The sequence below is a fragment of the Sus scrofa genome, chromosome 9 (genome assembly GCF_000003025.6).
Source record: "Sus scrofa isolate TJ Tabasco breed Duroc chromosome 9, Sscrofa11.1, whole genome shotgun sequence".
Taxonomy (NCBI): Eukaryota; Metazoa; Chordata; class Mammalia; order Artiodactyla; family Suidae; genus Sus; species Sus scrofa.
In genome coordinates this window covers 65118718-65136186 of record NC_010451.4, presented here as the reverse complement: position 1 = coordinate 65136186, position 17469 = coordinate 65118718, and the positions used below count along the sequence as shown (strand labels likewise).

Genomic DNA, 17469 nt, shown 5'->3' with positions numbered 1-17469 from the left:
CTGGAACTAAGTCATCCTCCCTTTGTAAAAACTGCTAAAAGGCTGGGAGCTTAAGAACCTCCATATTTTTCACCACGTTTCTTGATGGTTCTCCGTTTTCCCTGCCCAATGAAGATAGGCCAAGACGTGCAGGGCTCCCCGCTCTGTGCCCTGATGGGGGGATTGAATTACTTGTGACAAATCTATCATCTTTACTAGACCCTAAGCTTCCTGGAATTGTGCCCGCGTCATCTGAATAGATGTGGGTCTAGCATGGTGCCTGGCACCTACCTGGTACTTCATGCCTGAGAGAGTCCATCTCTGTAGCTCAAGATGTGGGGCAATGGCCCAGACCCATGAGTGCCCTCTGCAGAGCAGTTCTGATACAGTGCCCTCCAGGAAGACAACAGGAAGCCCTCTCCACCCACGGCCGGTGTCAGGGCTGGGCCCTGGGGCCCCTCCCTCTCCGGCACAGGGACCGAGCAGAGCCAGCTCCTTGGAGGGAGTGCCCTCTCCTTTCTCTTCACCCTTTGACTCTGAACCATTGTGCGGCTCTGCCCTGACCCCCTTCCCTCCCCCGCCGACATCCAGCCATCTCTCAGCAGCTGTGTGGCCTGGGTTTGGTGCCTGGTGCTGCTTAGACCCTGGCACCGACCTGCTTGGCCATCAGCATACCCTCTTCCTTCACCAGCTGACTGCCTCGTGCTTGCTAGGGTCCTTTCCCTCGCTGCCTCTTGTCTTCCTGGTGGGTCTGAAACCCTGCCCGAGGGGCTTTGAAAATGGTCCGTGTCCGGGGACTCTTCCTACGGAATCAGATCTCCCGAGAGGGGCCAGAATTTGCATGTTGGAAAAGCTTCCCAGATGACCACTGCCAATATTCACATGCGGACCATGTATTAGATGCTGTTATGGCGTCAACGTTAAATTTTGTGGGGGTGCCGATGGCATTGTGGTTTAGGGAGGAGAACGTCCTCCTCATTCTTGAGAGATTCAGCCTGAGATATGTCGAAGTGTTTACATCTCACTTTCAGATGTGAGGAGGAGAAAGGGAAAGCGTGCTCGCGTGTGGGGAAATGTTAACGATTAGCGTGTGCAGGTGGTGAAAGGAAACTGGCTGAAAATGGCCTTTCAGACGGTTTCCATATGTTCTCTGTGAGATGGATCCTAAGAGAGAACACAGCTAAGGCCACCCAGGTGCACACCTCCAGGGGGCACCATTCTCTTAGGTGCAGTAAAGGGTGGCATTCACGTAGAGTATAGTGTGTGGTCCTCCGTGGAGTTGTGTGACACAGCGGTACCCGCCCCAGCCTTCTCTTCATGAATGTGCCATTCACTAGCAAAGACCCAGGCCCTGCTGTTCCCAGCGCCCCCAACTCTTTCCTGGGATCGTATGTGGATATTTGCTTGTTCATAGACTCATTAGTAGGCCCTGAGGACTCAGGGAATAGAGCGGTTTCTAATTTGTCAACCCAGCAGAGGCTGGCGGGGAGGGGACTGAATTGGGGAAGAGGAGGCAAGAGACTTGAGACTCAAAGTAGTCGTAAAATTTTATTATGATTATTATTTTTTGCTTGTTTAGGACTGTAGTTGCAGCATATGGAGGTTCCCAGGCTAGGGGGTCTAATTGGAGCTACAGCTGCTGGCTACAGCCAGAGCCACATGGGATCTGAGCTGCATCTTCAACCTGCACCACAGCTCATGACAACACTGGATCCTTAACACACTGAGAGAGGGCAGGGATCAAACTCACAACCTCATGGTTCCTAGTCGTATTTTTTTCCGCTGCGCCACAAAGGAAACTCCAGGACCTGCCTTCTTTTTTTTTTTTTTTTTTTTGTCTTTTTTTTAGCTCTTTCTTGGGCCGCTCCCGCGGCATATGGAGGTTCCCAGGCTAGGGGTCCAATCGGAGCTGTAGCCACCGGCCTACACCAGAGCCACAGCAACGCGGGATCCGAGCTGCGTCTGCAACCTACACCACAGCTCACGGCAAAGCCGGATCGTTAACCCACTGAGCAAGGTCAGGGACCGAACCCGCAACCTCATGTTTCCTAGTCGGATTCGTTAACCACTGCGCCACGACAGGAACTCCAGGACCTGCCTTCTTAAAGGAAGCAGCTCCCTCTAGCTCCGGGTGGTTGGGATAGATTGCTCCTGCCTTCCCTCTTGCCCCCTCTGGATCTCCCCTGTTGGCCTGAACCTTCATTCCACCTTAAGGGGTGGCTACCTGGTCCTGGTGGCCTGGTCCTGCAGGGGAGGCTGCTTGTCCTGGCTCCTTAGCATTGATCCCTCAGCATCAGAGTGAGCAGAGCACCAAACCTTTTGGAAGGCACAGCTGCCAGTGTGGCCCTGGGCTTGAGATCTGTCGGTGGGCTGGGCTTCCTTCTCTGCATGGCTGACAGTCTAATGGCATCCTAGCCGGGAGCCATGGGGACAGGGGCGAGAGAGGTAGGTAGTTAGAGAGGGGGCAGCTCAACCTTCCAAGTTTGAATTCTAGTCTGGAAAGAGCCTCAGGAGGTGGGCTGGCTGGATCATCCCCAGGCCTTTCTTCTCTTACCTCTCAGGACTAATATGGAAGTCCTCTGAGAAATTTGACTGAAAGGAATCAATCGATCAGAATCAAAGAATCCCAGGGCTGAAAGTCACGTGGCATGGTGGTCTTGTCTGTCTACCCGTCTGTGTTTATAGATGCCAAACAGTTAGTTGAAACCCAGTCCAACATTTGCAAGATCCCCAAGGAAGGACACCACCTCTATCCTAATCCCCCATCTCCATGTCTAGAAATTCTCACCACCAGGAAGCTTTACCTTTATATCCCAGTTCAAGTACATTTTTCTCAGTGGAAGGAAGTGAGGTGACTTTGAAACTCGAGGAGCTTAGTGGGGAGCTTAATTAAACCCATACATATTTAATTTTGTATAAAATATTTCAAGACAAGGGAGTTCCTGTTGTGGCTCACTGGGTTAGGAGCTTGACGTAGTCTCCTTGAGGATGCAGGTTCGATCCCTGCCTTGCTCTGTGGGTTAAGGATCAGGCGTTGCCGCAAGCTGTGCTGTAGATTACAGATGAGGCTCAGATCCTGTGTTGCTGTGGCTGTGGTGGAGGCCAGCAGCTGCAGCTCCGGTTTGACCCCTAGCCTGGGAACTTCCATATGCTACAGGTATGGCCATAAAAAGAAAAAAATTCAATATGATATTTGAGCTATATGCAGGTTGCTATTGGGACCATGAAGATGGGGCCACTTCAATCTGGGGGTTCAGAGAAGCCTTCCTGAAGAGCTTGAAGCAAAGTCTGAGAAGTTAGAGGCACGCAGGCAAAGAGCATTGGCAGTTGGGAAGGGTGTACGCAGGAGCTGGAAGATACTGCACAAAATCAGAGGTATCAAATACATGGTAATGAATGGTGGGAGATGAGAAGGAGATGGGGCTCAATGATACAGGCCTTGCAAAGGAATCAAGTAGAGAGCCTTTGAAGGAGTTTAAGCAGAGAGTGAGATGATCAGATTTACACTTTAGAAAGAGCCCTCTGGCTGCTCTGGGGAGCAAGCTTTAAAGAGGGAAAGATTAGTAGGAGGAACAACTGTTAGAAGGCTGTTGTGGAGTTCCCATCGTGGCACAGTGGTTAATGAATCCAACTAGGAACCATGAGGTTGTGGGTTCAGTCCCTGCCCTTGCTCAGTGGGTTAACGATCCGGCATTGCCGTGAGCTGTGGTGTAGGTTGCAGACGCAGCTCGGATCCCGCGTTGCTGTGGCTCTGGCGTAGGCCAGTGGCTACAGCTCCGATTGGACCCCTAGCCTGGGAACCTCCATATGCCACGGGAGCGGCCCAAGAAATAGCAACAACAACAAAAGACAAAAAGACAAAAAGACAAAAAAAAAAAAAGAAAAGAAAAGAAGGCTGTTGTAATAGCCCAAGTGGGAGAGGATATGGGTTTAATTAGGGCAGCAGGAGTTCCTGTCATGGCACAGTGGAAACAAATCTGACTAGGAACCATGAGGTTGCGGGTTTGATCCCCCACCTTGCTCGGTGGGTTAAGAATCCGGCATTGCCATGAGCTGAGGTATAGGTTGCAGGCGCAGCTTGGATCCTGTGTTGCTGTGGCTGTGGTGTAGGCTGGCAGCTTAGCTCCGATTGGACCCCTAGCCTGGGAACCTCCATATGCCACGAGTACGGCCCTAAAAAGCAATAATAATAATAATAATAATGAGGGCAGCAGCAGTTAGGACTCGATTTGGGGAGTATTAAAAGGAAAAGCAGTGTCGTGGGAGCCAGGGGGTATAGGACGTAAGGAAGAGGGGAATGGCTAAGAGCCAAATGCACCAGAAACATCTGGGCAGATAAAAGTGCCTATGGAATTGGGGTGTTGGGGCATTTTAGTGGTGTGTCGGGGGCAGCAGCCAGGTTACAGTGAATTGAAGAGTAAATAAGGGAGGATTGAGAAATGCCTTGTGTCTTCTGCTCTTGTGAAACTTGCCTGGGAAGGGAAGGAGGAATAGGGAGGGCTTGAGCAAGAGGACAAAAAGTCAAGAGGTTGGGGCAGAGGTTTTGTTTTCTCCTTCCTTCCTTCCTTTTTTTTTTTTTTTTTTTTTTTTTTGCTTTTTTTGGGCTGCACCTGCAGCACATGGAGGTTCCCAGGCTAGGGGTCTAATCAGAGCTGTAACCGCCGGCCTACACCACAGCCACAGCAACTCAGGATCCCAGCCGTGTCTGCAACCTACACCACAGCTCACGGCAACGCTGGATCCTTAACCCACTGAGCGAGGCCAGGGATTGAACCTGCAACCTCATGGTTCCTAGTCGGATTTGTTTCTGCTGTCCAGTGACGGGAACTCCTCTTTTTCTTTTTAAGGCTGGAAGAAGATTGAATGTTTATGTGCTGAAGAGAGAGAGCCTGTTAAGGAGAAGAGGTGAAGGTGCAAGCGGGGGAAGGGATGTTGGAGGCGTCCTGGAGGAGAGCCAGCCAGCGGGAGGGCAGGACCTCAGCAGGAGGCAGGGACCTGCTTCCCCTGAGACCAGAAGGAAGAAAGGGAGCCTGCATGCAAGTGTGGATAAGCTCTTGGGGAAGAGAGGCAGGAAGTTGAGAGAGATTATTTCCAGTGGCTTCGATTTTTCTCTTCACAATGGTGCCTTACTACGCTGCTTGTCCACCTCAGGGCTGAAAATACAGTCATTCTCTGGATTAAAAGGCTTAAGCTCAGTTCCACTGTGAGCCTTTATCTCATGTTATCCATCTAAAGCATTAGGCCCTCCTTTTCCTGCACCCAGTTTCCCATCTCCCGACAATCAAGCTCTAGGTCTCTCCATCCAATCATCCAACTCCTTTGAATTTCTTTTTTTTTTTTTTTTTTTGTCTTTTTTGTTGTTGTTGTTGTTTTGTTGTTGTTGTTGTTGCTATTTCTTGGGCCGCTCCCGCGGCATATGGAGGTTCCCAGGCTAGGGGTTGAATCGGAGCTGTAGCCACCGGCCCATGCCAGAGCCACAGCAACGCGGGATCCGAGCCGAGTCTGCAACCTACACCACAGCTCACGGCAACTCCGGATCGTTAACCCACTGAGCAAGGGCAGGGACCGAACCCGCAACCTCATGGTTCCTAGTCGGATTCGTTAACCACTGCGCCAGGACGGGAACTCCCTCCTTTGAATTTCAAATAGCAAGACCCCCACCCCCACCGCTGTCCTCTGTGGATAAAAAGTCGTCTCTAAGGAGCAGTTGAAAAGTGGAGAAATTCAACAGGCAGAGAAATTAGCAGAGAGTCATTTTGTATGCCCTGAAGCTGGGCTTGGGCTATTCCATTTTGCAGAAAATGCACTGAGCCAGCCTGTGCTTGAGGGATCCACCAGCATCCTGGGAGGGCCTCAGGTTAAGGGATAGTCTTATCCTAACTCGTTTGGAGTCTGATGGAACTTCCCACCCATGAATCTATCTCAACTTTTTCCCTGTTGATGTTTTCAATTTAAATTTTTAAATTATTTGCTTTTTAAGGCCACACCTGAGGCATATGGAAGGTTTCAGGCTAGGGTCTAATCGGAGCTGCAGCTACCAGCCTACACCACAGCCACGGCAACGCCAGATCTGAGCCGCCTCTGTGATCTACACCACAGCTCACTGCAAAGCCGGATCCTTAAACCCCTGAGGCCAGGGATCAAACCTGCATCCTCACGGATACTAGTCGGGTTCTTGATCTGCTGAGTTACATGGGAACTCTGATGTTTTCAATTTTTAATCATAAGGGAGGACATGCTTCCTATTTTTTACCTGTTGACTAAAGCAGTACAATAAAATGAATTTTTGATAATTTTATGAAATCCTGACCTTCTCAGCTGCCGGTGCGAAGAGTCAGAAGTGACTTCTTCACCCTCACTTGCCCCAACCTAATCTGAAACACACACACACAGGCCCATGGTTCTCAGCTTTGGCTATAGACTAGGATCTCCTGGAGAGTTTTTAAAAAATACCACTGCCCTACCGCAGACCAGTTAAATCAGAATCTTTTGAGAGTCCCTGGGTGTCAGTACTTCTAAAAAGTTCCCCCAGTGTTTTGAATGTGCTGCCAAGTTTGAGAACCACTGGGCCAGGCTAACCTCATCACTGCAACCATGCCTTCAGTGCGTTTTCATGCCATGGCTTCTAAAGAGAAAGGATACCAGCACTGGACAAAGGAAGGGGGCTGCTGGTGGCCAGAGGCAGCTGGCCTGGGGGACCTGGCTTCCTGAGGGCTGAGGGAAATCCACATTTTGGCACACCTGTACTTACTCGGTCAGGCACCTGGGTCTCACCTGTTGGCAAGCTTGGTTTTATGGCTCACATTGGTGTATTTTGGGAGGATCTTAGTTCAGTCTGAGTAATTGTAAGGTCTGTTTCATAGGGCTTTATCATACTTTCCATTTATAGCTTTATTGAGGTATAATTGACAGGCAATAAATTGTACATATTTAAAGTGTACACCTTGATAAGTTTTGACATATGTTTATACCTGTGAAACTATTACCACGATCAAGATAGGGAACATTTTCTTCAACCCCTAAAGTTGCGTTATGCTCTTTGGGAACCCTCTTTCCATCCCTTCCCAGACAGCCACTGATCCCCTTTCTGTCGCTGTTGATTAGTTTTCCTTTTCCAGAATGTTATATTATATAATCCTACATATTCATACTCTTTTGTCTGACTTCTTTGGCTCGGTGTAGTTAAGATTCATCCATGTTATTCCATGTATTAATAATTCATTCCCGAGTTCCCGTCGTGGCTCAGTGGTAATGAACCCAACCAGTATGCATGAGGATGCCGGTTTAGGTTCGATCCCTGGCCTCGCTCAGTGGGTTACGGATCCAGCATTGCCATGAGCTGTGGTGTAGGTCACAGACGAGGCTCGGATCCTGCGTTGCTATGGCTGTGGTGTGGGCTGGCAGCTGCAGCTCCAATTGGACCCCCAGCCTGGGCACTTCCATATGCTGCGGATGTGACCCTAAAAAGAGACACACACATACACACAATTAATTCCTTTTTGTTGTGAGGTAGTATTCAGTGTGTGGACCTCTGACATTTTTTTAATCCTTTCACCTGCTGGTGGACATTCGCGTTGTTTCCAGTTTTTCAGTGTTACAAATAAGGCTGCTATGAATATTTCAAGCCATGGGTGGCCATATGCTTTCATTTTTCTTGAGTACATAACTAGGACTGGGATAGCTTGAGTCGTATGGTAGGTGGATGTTTACCTTTTCACAAAGCCGTTTGTTTCCCAAACTGGTCATACGATTGAACATTCCCCACCAGCAGTGTGTGCGAGCTCTCCTCTTTAAATTGACTGAAGAGCCCTCATCTCCGTGTTTTCCTCTTAGCTGATACAAGGTACCTCCTTCTTTCCTCAGGGTACCTGTGAGCAAGATGAGGATGGGAATTAAGGCCCAGAGATGGCAATATGTATGCATAAATGGAAGGGTGGATAGATGTAATAGATAAATAACATTATCTTATTATATCTTTTTTTTCTCCATCTTTCTCTCTGTTGTGGGCACTCAAAAAACAGGCAGTGGCCCAGACTGTTACCTAGTCAGATTGTTAATAGATCTCTCTCTCTCTCTCTTTTTTTTTTTTTTCGGCCATGCCTATGGCATATGGAAGTTGCAGGGCCAGGGATGGAACCCACGCCACAACAACAGCACTGGATCCCTAACCCACTGCACCACAAGAGAACTCCAACGCATCTTTTTATTGTGATGGATGATTGATAGTTTTACCCTTCCCTTGCAGGTGCCCGGACACCATGCCACAACCTTGCAGACCTGACATTGCCAGGAAGTAGAAGACTTCCTTGTCTCCTCTGTCCCCCATCCTCACCATGTCTTCGACTCAGGGCAATGGGGAGCACTGGAAGTCCCTGGAGTCGGTGGGTATCAGCCGCAAAGAGCTGGCCATGGCCGAAGCCCTGCAGATGGAGTATGATGCTCTGTCCCGGCTTCGACACGACAAGGAGGAAAGCAGAGCCAAGCAGAACACAGACCCCTCTCTCATCAGCTGGGACGAGCCTGTCCTCGATTTCTACAGCAAGCCAGCGGGAAGGCGGAAGGACCTCAAGCTCTTACGCGGTCTTTCTGGCTCTGATCCTACCCTCAATTACAACTCACTCTCCCCACAGGAAGGGCAGCCCAACCACTCTACCTCCCAGGGCTCCCAGCCTGGCCCGGATCCCTGGCCCAAAGGCTCCCTGGCAGGAGACTATCTCTACATTTTTGATGGTTCAGAAGGGGAACTCTCTTTGTCTCCAGGACCGGGGGACATAGATGACTTTTCCAAGAAACTGTCCCCACCTCCTCTGCCTCCCCGGGTCTCTATCTGGGACACTCCGCCCCTGCCTCCTAGAAAAGGATCCCCGTCATCCTCCAAGATCTCCCAGCCCAATGACATCAACACTTTTTCTTCGGTTGAACAACCTCCAGGCAAATCGCTGGGACATAGGATCCTAGAAGAGGAAGAGGAGACGGGAAGTGGGGGTCTGGGGCGCCTGCTGGGATCTGTAGACTACGACGGTATCAATGATGCCATCACGCGGCTCAACCTGAAGTCAACCTATGATGCAGAGATGCTGCGGGACACCACCAGGGGCTGGAAGGAGGGCCGAGGGCCCCTGGACTTTGGCAAAGACACTCCTGGAAAACCCGTGGCCCGGAGCAAGACCATGCCGCCTCAGGTGCCCCCTCGTACCTACGCCTCCCGCTATGCCAACCGGAAAAACCCGACGCCTGGCAAGAACCGGCGGATTTCTGCCACTCCGGTGAGGACCTTGTTGTGTTTTTCTCTGTCTCCTTTTCCCTGTGTTATTCTTCTTCTTTGCTGTCCAAATCCAAGTCTGCTCCACCTTCACCCCCCTCCTGTCCTCCTTGCCCTCTGCTTCTGACATTGGGGGAGGGGAAGAGGGACACTGGCTGAGATGCAAGACCTTTTCAGGGCTGAGTGTTGTGTATCTGAGCCAGCCAGCCTCTGGGGGGCGGGGGGGTGAGGGCAGGGGTTTTGGAATCCCCGTTGCTAGTGTATGCCACTTCCTGGTGTAAGGCCGGAGCTGGGGTGAGGGAATGCATTGTGACTCCGTGGCTGAATGGCCTTGTGCATGGGGGTGAGTGGCTTCCGCTTTCAGACTTTCTGCTCCTGCTCTGCCAAAAGTGCCGCATGGCCGTGATGCTCAGTCCTGATGCTCTGAGTCCCAGACCCTGGTTCAGACCCCTCGGCAACCTGCCTGATGATCCACGACACCCAGCCCTGTTCTCTCTCTTCGTAAAGCGCCGTTGTTCTCCCTCATTCTCTCTGCCTTTCTCCCTCTCTCTCTGCCTCCCCGCTCCCCTCTCTCACTGCCTCTCTCTTTGGTGCTGTCTTTCTATGTCTCTCCCCCACTGTCTCTTTCTTCCCCACCCTCTGTGTGCACACGTGTGTGTGTGTATGTGTGTGTGTCTCTCTCTCATTGTTTTGTTTTTCTTTTCTGAATGTCTTCTCTGTTCTTTTTTCTTTTCTTTTCTTTTCTTTTTTTCCTACTGTACAGCATGGTGACCCTCTCTCTCATTGTAATAAAATCTTCATTTCATAAAATTTACTATGTTAACCGATTCTGAGTATACAGTTTGCTGGCATTAAGTACCTTCACATTGCTGTGTAACCATCACTCTCATCCATCTCTTTTCACAGTGAAAATATTTAGGAACAAAGTGTTCGGTATCATAATTTTGCGTTTATCAGGACCTTGTATGACTTAGCAAAGTATCTGCATAGAAGAAGCAGGGCATGGGTTCCAGGGCAGCTTGGATCATTTTCTGGTTTAAAAAGTGTCAGCAGCCTCTCCATGGGCGGGACCTGAGGCCTGCTTTGTGTTTCGCTCTTGGACCCAGACACGCTGGCCCCAGAGGTGTTGAGCAGCACCCCGTGGCTGATGAGTTCTGTCCTGACAGCCTTCCACCTCATTCCATCCCCGTTTCCTCCTTACCATTGTCTAAGGGCCACTGGGACTTTCCCACCCGGTATCCCAGCAGTTGGGATGCTTTATGACTCTGGAACAGCTACGTGGTCCTTCCTTCCTGTGCTTCTGCTAAGAGAGTCCCCCAGAGCAGAGGCAGCTCCAGGGGTGAGCCACAGCTCTAGAGCGCAGGGCTTTTTAAAGGCCTGGCTCTGAGAGGTGGGGCTGCTCCCGCTATTTATAGGGACAGGGAGATTCCTGTTCTGCGCAGCTGGGCCTGCTTGCCACCGAGTCAGGCCACCCTGGTAGGTGGTTGCCTCTGTCGCTTCCTCTCCTGCTTCCCCCCTACTCCCTCACCCTTTCCCCATCCCCTGTGTGTTATCAGCGGTCTGGGAGGGAGCCTGGTCCAGAGTCTCCTTGAAAAAGCTAGGGCAAAGCCAAAAGCCCTGGTTGGTTCTTAGGGGGAAATGCGGCCTTGGTCTTCCCCGCCCCGGCTTGGTGCAGCGGCTCATCCCACCCCCACCGGGCGGGGGGACCCCTCGGGCCCTCGGCCTATACCACCGCCCCGCCTTCGCCGGGCTTCCAGCCGGAGGGACCCTCCTTATCCCAGGCCCACAGAGCCAGCTCTGGAAATGGTTGGCTCCAAATGCCAGCCTGGTACCCCTGCTGCCAGCCTCTGCCCCGCAGACTTCCCCAGCCAGCATCGGGCGATGCCACCAGGCCCTGCCAGCAGGGCAAACGTAAGTGGCTTTTGTTTTCTTCTGGAGCCAGTGAGTGGCACTGAAAGGGCATGAAAAGGGCCCTCAGTTGCCACTCTGTTCTCTACCCCGCTTGCCTTCCCCTCCTCTCTCTGTCTCTCTGTCTCTGTCTGTCTCTGTCGCTCCCTCTATCGCTCTCCCTTTTGTGGGTTAGTTGCTGACAGTGGGGCTATTGTTTTGACTGGGACACAGGCATGAACTTGGCAGAGCCAGGGCCTCCCATGCCAACTGCCCCTCCCCTCTCCACACCCCATCCACGCTCACCCAGAGGAGTAAGGCCAATGAGAGGGGGTCCCTCAGAGGCAACAATCCGGATATTCAAATCAGGGGCTCCGGGGCTGCCATCTGCCCGAGGGGGCGGGGAGGGCAGGAGAGCAGCCAGCGGGAGGCTGGGAGGTGAGGCGGTGCGTGTGTGCAGACCGGAGCTTTGGCTCCCCGGAAGCGGCTGCCTTTACCGGATGCACACCGGCACCCCATCCGTGCTGTCGCTTCATTCCCTTGGGGTGGCCTCGCCTGGCAGCTCTGGGCAGGCCTGTCAGGCCGAAACCTGCTACGCATCAGCTCCCCCTCCACTTCCTCCTCCCCCGGGGCTGTGTCGCAGGCCTGGTTCCAGAACACCTCATGGGTGACTGAAAGCAGCTCGGTGGTGGGAGACCGTTGGCGCTCTTGTCTTGTCTGAGAGAATCCCCACCAGCACGCACATGTACTGGACAGGAGGTGGGGCCCAGGCAGGCTCCCTGACATTCCCGTTCTTCGGGACCAGAAGACTTGATAGCCAGGAGGAGCTTAGCCTTCCACCAGGTTCCTGCCTGCTCGGAAAGCTGCTTTGACACTTTTAGCCTCAAATACTCAAATAGCATCGACCGGGAGGGCACATGTGTCTGAGTCATCACCTCTATCTACGGACGCTCTCTGCCTTGGGTCCCTGGGGTTTGCTGTGGATGTTGAAGTTTTGCCCAGGGCCCAGCTTCCCTGGGGGACTGTTTGAGCAACCCACTTGTTCTGGCCTCAGGGGGTAGGATGGGGAAAAATAGCTGTCTGCGTAGCTCCCCGCCACTCCTCTGGGGACATCCCCCAGAACGCCGGCCCCACACCCGGCACCGCCTGACCTGCAGGATTGAGCTTATGAGACTCTGGCGCCTTGGGAAGGAGGTCCGGCCACACTCATGTCCACCCCTCCCAGGTTTCCACAGTCAGCCAAGGCTTCAAGTCCTCTTTTTCCACTTGGCTCTTGGTCTACTAGGACAGCAGATAAATATAGCCCTGGGTTTCCCATAGTTTCTTATGCCTCTTTCACTAGAAAGTCTCTACACCTAGAGTTTAAGAGTTGAGATCTTGAGGGGAGTTCCCTTCATGGCTCAGCAGTTAACAAACCTGACTAGGATCCATAGGATGCCGGTTCGATCCCTGGCCTCGCTTAGTGGGTTAAGGATCTGGTGTTGCTGTGGCTGTGGTGTAGGCCTGCAGCAGGAGCTCTGATTAGACCCCTAGCCTGGAAACCTCCATATTCTGTGGGTGTGGCCCTAAAAGCAAAAAAAAAAAAGAGTTGAATGAGGGGAAAGGCACTGAGTCAGCTGCTCTTCTCTTAAAGGTGGGCTCCCGGCCCCACGCCGTCGCCAACGGCCATGAGTTGTTTGAGGTCTCAGAGGAGAGAGATGAGGAAGTTGCTGCTTTTTGCCACATGCTGGATATGTAAGAGTTAAAGAATGGGGGGCTGGGGAGGGTTGTGGGGGCTGGGGAGGAGAGTCACCCCTTCCAGAACTTTTTAGGGAGGAAGAAGAGCCATGTTTAATAAGTCTCAATTTATAACTGTGGGATGCTTCCTGCAACAGGGATTTGCAGGCTTTTTGGACTCAGAAGTGTCACATTTTGGACAAAATTCCTGAAACCTCGATCTAGCAGTTGCATTATTCCAGTCGCTTCAGGCTCAGTTGCCCTTAGGAGCAAATGCACCCCAGATGGAGATAAGAGTGTAATCTTATCTGGAGCGAAAAGAGAAAGGAAATGGATTCAGAAAAATTTTCCATTGAATTTGTTGTGAAAAGCTGTGTCCTTTTAGAACTATCTCTAATGTTCAGCTCGACTTGGGAAACATTTTGCAACTGTAACAAATGTTTTCCCAGAGCTACTGCCCCTCTGCCCCTTCCTGGCCTCCAGACCTGGAGGGCTGCCGGCTGAGTGTGGACAGAGGGGTCCTTGGACCTTGGGATGAGAGGGTCCCAGCAGGCTCTTGTCCACCACTCTCTTCTGAAGGCACAGCGAGGGTCCTCCTCTCTCTCTTCCTGCACAGCCTCCGATCTGGCTCCGACATCCAGGATTACTCCCTCACCGGGTTTGTCTGGAGCGCTGTCACCCCGAGCCCGGAGCACCTTGGGGATGAGGTTAATCTGAAGGTGACCGTGCTGTGTGACAGCCTTCGGGAGCCTCTTACTTTTACCTGCAACTGTAAGTGGAGTGGGGGGAGCGGTGGAAGCCTCCTTTGTTGGGGTGGGTGGGAGCAGGGATGACTGTGTTTGATTCCGGACCCTGAACTGTGTTTGCCTATGTTATCTGGCTGGTGATGGCGTGGAGCACACTTAGCCAGGAGCGGGGGATCAGGCCGAGCCCCGCTTGTCCCCGGAAACCCCTCTCACTTGCTCTCCCTGCCTCACCCCTGACAGGTTCCTCTACTGTAGACTTGCTCATCTACCAGACCCTGTGCTACACCCACGATGAGCTGAGGGATGTCAACGTGGGTGACTTCGTGCTGAAGCCCTGTGGGCTGGAGGAGTTCCTGCAGAAGTGAGTGAACAGCTGGCAGGAAGTGGCACCTGCCTTTGGGGTTGTGGGATTGGGAGGGGGCTTCATTGGGCTGGCGCTGGGCTCGTGGCCTGGGGCTGGCAGCTCCCCCCACCTCCACCCCCCTCCCTGCACCTCACAGTCAGGACGCCTGCTTTCTGGGCATACTCTCAGCCACGTCGCACTTTCCCCAGGAGCTCTGTCTTCCAGCGGGGTTGGCCAGCTTCCTGGGCCAAATTTGCTGTGGAAAGAGCTTGGAGCTGGGATTAGGCAAAGACGAGGTCACAGCTGCTAGCAGACTTCGGCATGTGGAGGGATGTGTGTATGGGGGCAGGGGAGACTGTGTGGGGTTGCGTCTCCCGCCCTAGATTATATGTGGTGTCTTTACGGCCACAGGCAGGAGGAGGACTGGGCAAAAGCCCTTGGGAAAAGATCAAAGTCGCTCCCTCCTCCCTGGTCCCCTGCCGACCAGCCTTTCCCCTGCTGGCACGTGCAATGGGTTGTCCCCTTCACCAAAGGCTTGCCTCCAGTTTCTCTCCATCCAGTGCCTCCCTGGAAAGTCTGATGTGGGCCAGCAGTGGCATTGGCAGTCCTCCTTCCTCTGCCCTGGGACTCCGGAGTGCTGGGGCGGAGGGGCGGGGATCCTACCCCTCAGGTGGTACAGCTGTGTGGCAGGCTGTAGGGCGGCAGATAAGGACATACTGAGACCTGCTCTCCTCCCCGAGCTTCCAGTTGCCTGCTATCTACTAGCTCTGGCCACTGGGGAGAGGGGAAGGGAGAGGCCAGTCTCTCAGGTCTTAGGAGTGCCAGTGGTGGCCACCCCTCGCTCTTTCTTTTAACACACGGGTCTAGAGGCAAGGATGCTGGATCAATGGCTAGAGCTGTTCATGGCTGGTTTCCTTAACCTTAGGGATATTGTGGGCCCTTTCTGGCCTCTGCCCTCAGCTGAAAACCTGAGAGAAAGGAAAGGGGCAGGGCCCTATGTGACACAACTCCAGGGAGCACGGTTCAAATATGTACCTGTGTTCTCGCTTTCCCCTAGAGGCATAGGAGAGGCCCCAGACTCAGGGGCTCCTGGCATAGGGCGCCCCAGGCAGCCTGCCACCTTTGTCAGGGCGCAAGGGGCACAGTGGGTCACATCCTCACAGCTGGTTTGGGTTGCGGCTTGCCACTTTCTCGTTGTGAAACCTTGACCCTGGGTTATGTTACTTCTGTCAAATTTAGCACGACTTAAATATGAGAATGATCGGTGAGCAATCAATAAATATTTGCAGGGAAGACCATTCCAAAGAGAGGACCTGGATGAGATGGCTGCTGGTCATTTCCCTGGCAGCCGCCCTAGTCCTTGAGCCCCCAAGTCCAGAGGGAGGAGCTGTCAGGTTCTGACCTTCTGCCAAGACCCTGGAGGAGCATTCCAAGCGCAATGGAACAGGATTGTTGGCCCTAGGGTCGTGGCTCTCCCATGGGTGCCCACAGAGGAAGGGCAAGTCCCCAGGGAACCTGTGTCCATCGCTCTTGATCCAGGAGGCCCCTCCTCCGCCAAGGCTTCTCTCTTTCCTCCCATCCAGACCCCTGAGCACAGGATAGCAGCCTTGGATGGGGTTGGAAAGGACCCTCTAGGGGTTCTAGAAAGCTGCTAGCTCTCAAAGAGGCCTTGTGTTTTCTACCCCTGCCTAGAAGAGGGACTGATGCTGAGGGGGTGGCGGGGTGGGTGGGTGGGGGGTGGCAGGTCCAGGATGCAGGCTGCTCTCAGATAAGAACCTTGAGATAGTCCCAGGGGAGGGTTGGGTTTCCTGCCACCTCCCCCACCCCCGCCACACTCTTCCTTCCTCCCAGGGTACTCCCACCAGACCTGCCCCACCGCCCAGCCTCACCCACCCCCAGGTTTTGGCTGCTGCTCCGTCTCAGCAGGTTGAAGCCTCGATGAGAGACTTGTGACCCCTCTGGATGTGGAAAACCCACTTAAGTCCTAGCTGGACCCGGACTGACCTTGGGCCTGGGCACCTCTGTTGGCTGTTGCACATAGCCTTTCTCCCCACCCCTGTTTCTGGCCTGGATTCCCAGGTCTGCTGAGGAAGGAAGTCCCTTTCCGGCTTCTGTTACCCAGCTGCTGGGACTTGGCCCTGGCCTGCTGTGCTGGCCTGCAGGTGGGACTCAATCTGCCCCTTGTCCTGGGTTTCCTTTCTAAGATGTGATTTGGGATGTGATTTGGAGGGAGGAAGGGGCTGGATCACTCAGGGACTCCATAGGCCTCCTCTGAAATTTGAGATGAGCAGCAGGAGGGGGATGTCTCACGTGCTGTTCCTTGAGCAGTGCGAATGGCATGGAGGCGTCCATAGAGGTTTTTACTTTTTTATTTTTACTTTTTTGTCTTTTTAGGGTCGTGCCCATGGCATATGGAGGTTCCCGGGCTAGGGGCCAATCAGAGCTGCAGCTGCCTGCCTACACCACAGTCACAGCCATGAAGTATCCTAGCCATGTCTGCGGCCTACAGCTCACGGCAACGCCAGATCCTTAACCCACTGAGCGAGGCCAGGGATTGAACCTGCGTCCTCATGGATGCTAGTTAGATTTGTTTCCGCTGAGCCATGATGGGAATTTTTATTTTTAATTCATGATCCGGCAGGACCCACAGAGGGAGATGAGAAGCAGAATTTGAGGGACTTAGGGGTAACAGGCCTGGAATCTTGGTAGGTTTGCTTGGCTGGCCTCGGCACGCCAGTTGGTAATGGTAGGGACAGTGAGACTTAGGACCACAGCATGGGCAGAGTGTCGTCCACTGAGCTCCACGCCCGAACCTGAGCACAGGCTGGCTTCCAACCTGTCCTATGTACCAAGGCCAAGAGGATGGCATTTAAACACGGTCCCTGAGAAGTCTCTCTGTTCCTCACTCCCTCCAGAAGTTCCCAGCCCTGGAGAGAACTAGTGATAACAGTCCAGGTGGTAAATACCTAGGAAAATCAATGTTTGTGCAGATCAAGGATTAAAAGCATCAGGTGGCTTTTTTAAAGGCAGACCTCTGTTTCTTTCTTTCTTTTTTTTGTCTTTTTGTCTTTTTAGGGCCATACCCATGGCATATGGAGGTTCCCAGGCTAGGGGTCTAATGGGAGCTGTAACCGCTGGCCTAAGTCACAGACACAGCAACGGGGGTTCTGAGCCGCATCTTCGACCTACACCACAGCTCATGGCAACGCCGAATCTTTAACCCATTGACCGAGGCTAGGGATCGAACCCGCAACCTCATGGTTCCTAGTCGGATTCGTTTCCGCTGCGCCAAGTCGGAAACTATTTCTTTCTTTTTTTTTTTTTTTTTTTTAAAGGCTACACCTTCTGCATGTGGAGGTTTCTAGGATAGAGTCTAATCGGAGCTGTAGCCTCTGGCCTTACCCCACAGCCACAGCAATGCCAGAACTGAGCCATGCCTGCAACCTGCATCACAGCTCATGGCAATGCCGGATCCTTAACCCACCGATTGAGGCCAGGGATTGAACCTGCGCCCTCATGGATTCTTGTCAGATTTG

The 17469-nt window shown here is 52.7% G+C and overlaps 1 protein-coding gene across 7 annotated transcripts in view; it reads left to right on the top strand.

Moving 5' to 3' along the window:
• PIK3C2B (phosphatidylinositol-4-phosphate 3-kinase catalytic subunit type 2 beta) overlaps positions 1–17469 on the top strand; it is an 81134-nt gene that overhangs the window by 18675 nt on the left and 44990 nt on the right. For 3 of the 7 annotated variants that reach the window (XM_003357389.5, XM_013989566.2, XM_013989567.2), the window contains 4 exons: positions 8225–9245; positions 12762–12862; positions 13461–13615; positions 13831–13951. In XM_003357389.5, the coding sequence (XP_003357437.4) occupies positions 8313–9245; positions 12762–12862; positions 13461–13615; positions 13831–13951 (1310 nt within the window). In that variant the 5' untranslated portion in view covers positions 8225–8312. The other 4 variants (XM_021063224.1, XM_005656674.3, XM_021063225.1 and 1 more) reach the window with 4 other exon arrangements.